The sequence below is a fragment of the Chiloscyllium plagiosum genome, unplaced genomic scaffold (assembly GCF_037043375.1).
Source record: "Chiloscyllium plagiosum isolate Xiang-an unplaced genomic scaffold, Cpla_swu_hap1 HiC_scaffold_35, whole genome shotgun sequence".
Lineage (NCBI taxonomy): Eukaryota > Metazoa > Chordata > Chondrichthyes > Orectolobiformes > Hemiscylliidae > Chiloscyllium > Chiloscyllium plagiosum.
Genome location: NW_028270173.1, coordinates 30,566,078 through 30,574,062, shown reverse-complemented (window position 1 = coordinate 30,574,062; position 7,985 = coordinate 30,566,078). Strand labels below are relative to the sequence as shown.

The 7,985-nt window shown below is 47.8% G+C and overlaps 1 protein-coding gene across 1 annotated transcript in view; it reads right to left on the bottom strand.

Annotated features, from left to right (window-relative positions):
• Positions 1-1,267: 1,267 nt before the first annotated feature.
• Positions 1,268-7,985, bottom strand: part of LOC122541330 (macrophage mannose receptor 1-like) — a 93,673-nt gene continuing 86,955 nt past the window's right edge. Inside the window, exon 10 of the mRNA XM_087979462.1 lies at positions 1,268-2,146. Within this exon, the coding sequence (XP_087835588.1) occupies positions 2,112-2,146 (35 nt within the window). The 3' untranslated portion in view covers positions 1,268-2,111. The remainder of the gene's footprint in view (positions 2,147-7,985) is intronic.

Sequence of the window (7,985 nt, the reverse complement as noted above, 5' to 3'; positions counted from 1 at the left end):
CTCAGCTCACCCTCAGCTTAGGGAAGAGAACCCTTGATTTCCCTATACAGACTGTCAGTTCAGTGTCAGCCTAGTCAGCTTCCCTTCCAGCCAGATCGCTTGTACTAAACAGCTTGTCAACTTCACCCAATCTGGCTTGTGTGGTCTCTGCTATATTGGGCTAATTTCTCCGACAGACCCTGATTTGCAGTTCCTTCAGTTTTTACAGGAACGGGGATTTGGCTGCCTGCCTCCACATCACGACACTGCGTATGAATGTGTGTAGCGCCTAGCAAGAATAAGTGAGCCACACTGACAACCCAACAGACAATCTTAAATTATGAGTATAATTCTAGTTATTGTTCATGACTCTATGACCCAAATGTACTGTCCAATTGACCATTAGACTCCTGAGATTTGTAGACATGGGCTGGTCAGTGTTCTGCATGTTGCATACAGCTGAAGTGACATAACACTCGATACCATCCACCAGGGCTGAAGAACCTCACATCACACCAGCGCTGAAATTCAAACACCACATTAAATATTTGCATTAGTCCGAAAGCATCTTTATTTTGTCTCAATGGGCAGCCTCCTGCTAATGGAAAATAAACACCATCCACATTGTTACTGCATCTTGAGAGGGGGTCGTGTCCAACGTGGAACAGATGAGCAGTGGGGTCAGTTGTGAGGCTGGTGATTTTATAAATATCACCGCCTGGAGCACTGAACGGACACTTTGGTGACCCTTAGGTGTCCATCGTTGTTGGACGTCCAGCACAATTTCCCAACAGAGACAGGTGTGAGAGGAATCCAACAATGCCTTGGTGTAGAATTCCTACCATGCGGAAAGAGGCCATTTGGCCCATCGAGTCTGCAGTGACCCACCAAAGAGTAGCCAACCCACCTCGACACTATCCCTGTAACCCTGCAACCTCCACAGCTAACTCACCCATGATGGGCAATTTAGCACAGCCAATCCACCTAAACCTAACCTGACTGTGGGAGGAAACCGGAGCACCCGAAGGAAACCCACGCGGACGCGGGGAGAACGTGCAAACACCACCCAGACAGTCGCCCGAGGCTGGAATCGAACCCGGGTCCCTGGCGCAGTGAGGCAGCGGTGCTAATCACTGACACACTATGTGGTGTTGGTTCTAAACCCCGCAGTACAAAGTGTAATGCACTGGAGAGGAGACAAAAAAAAATGGGTTGGAAGGATGACACCATGGCAAGAGAGAATGGCCAGGCTTCCACTCTCCAACCCAGGGAGGAGTGAGGGATGTCCTAATGGGCAGCTTCAAAGCAAAATCGACGGGTGTGGGGGGGAGGTTCAATGGGATGGAATGCAGAGAAAACGCTTCACTTGCAAGAGACTTGAAGCAGGGCCCACAGGATCGTCACTGTTACCTCTGAGGTGAGAATCGAAAAGCACTCCTCGCCCCCTCCCCTCTCCGCCCGCTGAACGTAGGGAATGGCAGAGAGATTGAGATGCCCTCATAAACAACACGGACGAGCGCTCAAACATGTCATAACATTCAAGGCCACGGGCCAAGTGCTGGGATGGGGCGGCCTAGTGCAGGTGGTTTGGCGCAGACCAAATAGGCCGAAGGGCCACTTCTGCGCTGTGAGACTCTCCGAATGATACCAGACAGCAATGGGGAAGATGGGTCAGTGCCCGACAGGGAGAGAGAATTAAAAAGATGTGGGGTAAGCTGCTGGAAGTCCCACAGCCAACAGCAACCCGGGGACGTAATGAGAACGAGTCTGCAGTCGCAACCTTCTCCAGGGTGAAGAGGGGCAGTCAATCGATGAGGAAGGGGAGGTTCCCGTGAGGGGAAAAGACCAGCACCGACTAGATGGCCTGTTCCTGCTCCAGCCTAACTCTCCGTAAAAGCGGAAATGCTGCCAGAGGGTTGACCTCACCCATCGTTTGACCACGAACCCCAGCTGCAAAAGCCGCGGGAATCCGACTCCACCGGCGTGAGTCCCGCTTCGGAATTGTCGAGGGCGAGTTGAGGTGGCCGAGGAGGGCCCGGGTTGGCGCACTGGGGTCGGAGAGCCGGCTGCTGATCTCTTCTCAAAACGCAGGAGGGTGGTTTCCGAGGACGGTCCCAGCTGACTCAGCTCATTCAGCCACTTGAGGGCGTGCTGGCTAGGGTATCTTCTGAAATCAGAGCAGAAAGGTGAAGTCTGAGTGCAAACACGTCCCCGCAGAACGCGCACGCGGGCGGAAACGCAGAGGCTGGGAAAATCCCTGAGCAGGTCTGGCAAGAGATTAAAAGCAGAGGGTCACTATTATTCGGGTCCAGCAAACCTTCTTCTAAACACCAGCTGTTGCCAGTGCCAAAGAGAAGGGTCCCAGGACTCCAAACGCTACCTCTGCTTTCTCTCTCTCTCTCTCTCTCTCTCTCAGACCTGCTGAGTTTCTCCAGCCATTTCTGTTTCTGTTTTCAGATCTCCTGGCGTCCACAATTCTCTCTGTTTCATTTTAGCACGAAATAAATAAGCCACCTGGGAGGCTAACATGCATTTCTACGGCACTCCAGACCCGACAGAGAGATCCATTGGATGCCGCCTCTGTCATGAGGGGAGAGAAATTAGTTTTTATTATAGAGTCATACAGCACGGAAACAGACCCTTCGGCCCAACCAGCCCGTGGCGACCATAACCCCAAACTAAACTAGCCCCACCAGCCTGCACTTGGCCCATATCCCTCCAAATCTTTCCTGTTCATGTCCTTAACTCAATGTCTTTTAAAAATAACTGTACTCACATCCACCACTTTCTCTGGAAGTTCATTGCACACATGAACCACTTTCTGTGTAAAAAGAAAAATTGCCTCTCATGTCTTTTTTAAGTCTTTCCCCTCTCACCTTAAAATATGCCTCCCTAGTCTTGAAATCCCCCACCTTAGGGAAAAGACACCTTATCCAAGATTTCATAAACCACTACAAGGTCACCTCTCAACCTCCCATGCTCCAGTGAAAAAAGTCGCAGTTTACCCAGCCTCCACATAACTCAAACCCTCCATTCCCAGTGAGACCCTGGTAAATCTCTTCTGAACCCCCTCCAGCTTAATGAGATCCTTCCTATAACAGGGCGACCAGAACTGGACACAGTACTCCTGAAGAGACCTCAGCAAAATCCAGTACAACCTCAACATAACATCCCAACTCTTGTACTCAAAGGGTCTGAGTAATGAAGGCAAGTGTGCTAAACACCTTCTTAACCACCTTCTCTACATGCGATGCAAACTTCAAAGACTTATACACCTGAACCTCTTCAGCTCTCTCTGTTTTATGGCACTGGCCAAGGCCCAATCTGTAATTGTATAAATGGAAGACAGGAAAAATTTCTGGCTGGAACAGGCTGCTCCTTTTTTTGAGGTATTTTAGGTGTTGGAGGTGATTTCCTCGAATTCCAGGAGCAGCAATTACTATTTTTTATGCTGTTGCATTGTTTTGGAACTTTGGAGAAAACAAAGTCAAAACAACAGCACTTTTAAAAGAAAGAGCAACCATAATTCTATTTGTTTTAAAATAGTGCTGGAAAAAGATAGACCAGATCTAAAAGTTAAAGTTCTAATTTGGTGAAAGGCCAATTTTGACACGATTAGGCAAGATCTTTCAAAAGCTGATTGGGGGCAGGTAAAGGGATGGCTGGAAAATGGGAAACCTTCATAAATGAAATAATGAGAGTCCAGAGAGACAGTATATTCCTGTTAGGATCAAAGGAAAGGCTGGTAGGTGTAGGGAATGCTGGATGGCTAAAGAAATTGACGGTTTGATTAAAAAAAAGATAAGCAAATGTCAGATATAGACAGGATAGATCGAGTGAATCTTTAGAAGAGTATAAAAGCAGTAGGAGTACATAAGAGGAAAATCAGGAGGGCAAAAAGGGGACATGAGATAGCTTTGGCAAATAGAATTAAGGAGAATCCAAAGGGTTTTTACAAATACATTAAGGACAAAAGTGTAACTAGGGAGAGAATAAGGCCCCTCAAAGATCAGCAAGGCAGCCTTTGTGTGGAGCTGCAGGAGATGGGGGAGCTATTAAACAAGTATTTCACATCAGTATTTATTGTGGAAAAGAACATGGAAGATATAGAATGTAAGGAAATAGATGATGACATTGAAATATGTCCATATTACAGAGGAGGAAGTGCTGGATGTGTTGAAAAGTGGATAAATCCCCAAGACCTGATCAGGTGTACCCAGAATTCTGTGGAAAGCTACGGAGGTGATTGCTGGGCCTCTTGCTGAGATATCTGTATCATCGATAGCTCTCAGAAGAGGTGCCGGAAGACTGGAGGTTGGCTAAACCGGTGCCACTGTTTACAAAAGGTGGTAAGGACAAGCCAGGGAACTATAGACCAGTGAGCCTGACCTCGGTGGTGGGCAAGTTGTTGGAGGGAATCCTTAGGGGCAGGATGTACGTGTATTTGGAAAGGCAAGGACTGATTCGGGATAGTCAACATGGCTTTGTGCATGGGAAATCATGTCTCAGTAACAAGGAGGTTTGTTGAGGGCAGAGCAGTAGATGTAATCTATATGGACTTCAGTAAGAGGTTCAACAAGGTTCCCCATGGGAGACTGGTTAGCAAGGTTAGATCTCATGGAATACAGGGAGAACTAGCCACTTGGCTATAGAACTGGCTCAAAGTCAGAAACCAGTGGGTGATGGTGGAGGATTGTTTTTCCGACTGGAAACCTGTGATCAGTGGAGTGTCACAAGGATCGGTGCTGGGTCCTCTACTTTTCATCATTCATATAAATGACTTGGATGCGAGCATAAGAGGTACAGTTAGTAAGTTTGCAGATGACACCAAAATTGGAGGTGTAGTGGACAGCGAAGAAGGTTACTTCAGATTACATCAGGATCTGGACGAGATGGGCCAATGGGCTGAGACGTGGCAGATGGAGTTTAATTTAGATAAGTGTGAGGTGCTGCGTTTTGGGAAAGCAAATCTTAGCAGGGCTTATACACTTAATGTTAAGGTCCTAGGAGGGAGTGTTGCTGAACAAAGAGACCTTGGAGTGCAGGTTCATAGCTCCTTGAAAGTGGAATCGCAGGTAGTTAGGATAGTGAAGAAGGTGTTTGGTATGTTTTCCTTTATTGGTCAGAGTATTAAGTACAGGAGTTGGGAGGTCATGTTGTGGCTGTACAGGACATTGGTTAGGCCGCTGTTGGAATATTGCGTGAAATTCTGGTCTCCTTCCTATCGAAAAGATGTTGTGAAACTTGAGAGGGTTCAGAAAAGATTTACAAGGATGTTGCCAGGGTTGGAGGATTTGAGCTATAGGGAGAGGCTGAACAGGCTGGGGCTGTTTTCCCTGGAGCATCGGAGGCTGAGGGGTGACCTTATAGAGGTTTAAAAATTATGAGGGCCATGGATAGGATAAATAGATAAAGTCTTTTCTCTGGTGGTGCGTGTATGGGATGAGCTGCCAGAGGAAGTGGTGGAGGCTGGTACAATTGCAACATTTAAAAGGCATCTGGATGGGTATATGAATAGGACAGGTTTGGGCCGGGTGCTGGCAGGTGGGACTAGATTGGGTTGGGATATCTGGTCGGCATGGACGGGTTGGACCGAAGGGTCTGTTTCCATGACGTACATCTCTATGACTCTATGACTATGACTCTAAGTCTTGTCTGTGTTTGTTTTACTAAAATGCAGTACCTCGCATTTATTCAAATTAAACGCCACCTGCCACTCCTCAGCCCAGCCCATTGACCCAGTTGACCAAGATCTGTTTGCAATCTTAGATAACCTTCTTCAGTGCTCTCTTTGAATTCTTCCAAGGGATGACGGCCAGTTCCTTGAGGGGGAGGGGCAAGGGGGTGCCATTGGCTCCTTCTGTCTGCTGTTGGTACACCCATAGCTTCGAATTTGAAGAGCTGAAAACGTGTTGCTGGAAAAGCGCAGCAGGTCAGGCAGCATCCAAGGAGCAGGAGAATCGACGTTTCGGGCATTCCTGAAGAAGGGCTCATGCCCGAAACATCGATTCTCCTGCTCCTTGGATGCTGCCTGTACCTGCTGCGCTTTTCCAGCAACACATTTTCAGCTCTGATCTCCAGCATCTGCAGTCCTCACTTTCTCCTCTTTGAATTTGACGACCCCAGGAAACTGGCCAGCCACAGACTTTGGGGAAGGGGGTGTGGTTGGTTTGTATGAGGTAGGAATCATCAGGTCAACCATGTTGCTGTGGGTCTAGAGTCACATGTAAGTTCCTTCCCTAAAGATGTTAGTGAACCAGCTGGATTCTTCCCCCCGACATTTGTGGTCAGCATTAGACTCTTACTTCGGTTTTGTTGTATCCAAATTCAACCATCTGCCATGGTGGGACTTGAACCTGTGTCCTCAGAGCATTCCCGGGTGCTAACAATGCAGCATTAATACCACTGGGCCACCACCTCCCCCGATCTGGAGCCAGCTTTATAGCCTTGACTCGGTTTATAGTCCTCTGTAACACGCTAACCAATACTATGTTAAAGACACCAACAAGGGCAAAAGGGAGTGAGGGGATGGGGCCGACTGGAGGTTTCCCATTTGATGAGGACTCACTAGGAAAGGGGAGGCAATTCCCTTCCATGTTATAGCTGAAGAACCACAGGATAAATTTGCAACCCATGTTTCAAGCTGAAGCATGTTGTGACAAAGGCTGGTTAGAAATATAGATGAATTTAACAAAAAATAGGTAGGATACAATGGGCAATAAAGGCTTCTTAGTATATAGATTCATGCAGAATCAGGACATACTCATTCAAGGGGAAAGAAAAATGACAAGAAGGTCCGCATTGATAAGAAGAGGCAGTGCTGGAGAAGTGCAGGTCTGGCAGAGAGAAACGTTTCACCGAGCAGGATGTTGCCAGTGAAGTTTTTAATGTGGGAAAATGTGAAGTGCACCTTCGAAGGGAGAACCAAAGAACGGAACACTATTTATGCCGAGAACTCTGCAGAGAGCTGTAACACAAAGGGACTTGTGAACGAGACACAGGAAGTTAGCGCGCGGACCATCAGGAAGGCGACAGATTGTTGAGCAAGGTTAAGTCTCACAGAATCCAGGGAGGGCTAGCCCAATTAGACGTAAAATTGGCTTGAAGGTAGGAGACAGAGGGTGGTGGTAGTGGGCTGCGTTACAAACTGCAGGCAGGTGACCAGCAGTGTGCCACAGAGATCAGCGCTGGGTCCATTCATTGCTATTCATCATTTATATAAACGCTTTGGATGAGAATTTAGGAGGTAGGGTTAGTAGGTTTGAGGATCACATCAAGCTCAGTGGTATAGTGGACAAGGTCATTTGGGAATACAGAGAGATCTTGTTCAACTGGACAAGTAGTGTTTACATCAGAGTGGTGCTGGAAAAGCACAGCAGGTCAGGCAGCATCCGAGGAGCAGGAAAATCGACGTTTCGGGCAAAAGCCCTTCATCAGGGCTTTCGCCCGAAACGTCGATTTTCCTGCCCTCTATTCCTGATGAAGGGCTTTTGCCCGAAAGATTTTCCTGCTCCTCGGATGCTGCCTGACCTGCTGTGCTTTTCCAGCACCACTCTGATCTAAACTCTGGTCTCCAGCAGCTGCAGTCCTCACTTTTGCCCAACTGGACAAGTAGGCTGAGGGATGGCGGCTGGAGTTTAATTCTGATGAAACATTGGTGGGTCAAACCAGGGCAGGACGCAAACAGTCAATGGGCCCTGGGAAGTGTTCTAGAACAAAGAGATCTAGGGGTACAGGCTCATAGCTCCTTGAAAGTGGAGTCCCGGGTGGACAGGACGGTGAAGAAGGCTTTCAGCATGCTTGCTTTCATTGGTCAGAACATTGAGCACAGGAGTTGGGACACCTTACTGCAGTTGTACAAGACGTTGGTGAGGCCACACTTGGAGTACTGTGTTCAATTCTAGAAAGGATATTATTAAACTCGAAAGCAGCAGAAGAGATTTACTAGGATGCTACCTGGTTTGGAAGGTTCGTGTTATCAGGAGAGGTCGGATAGACTGGGACTT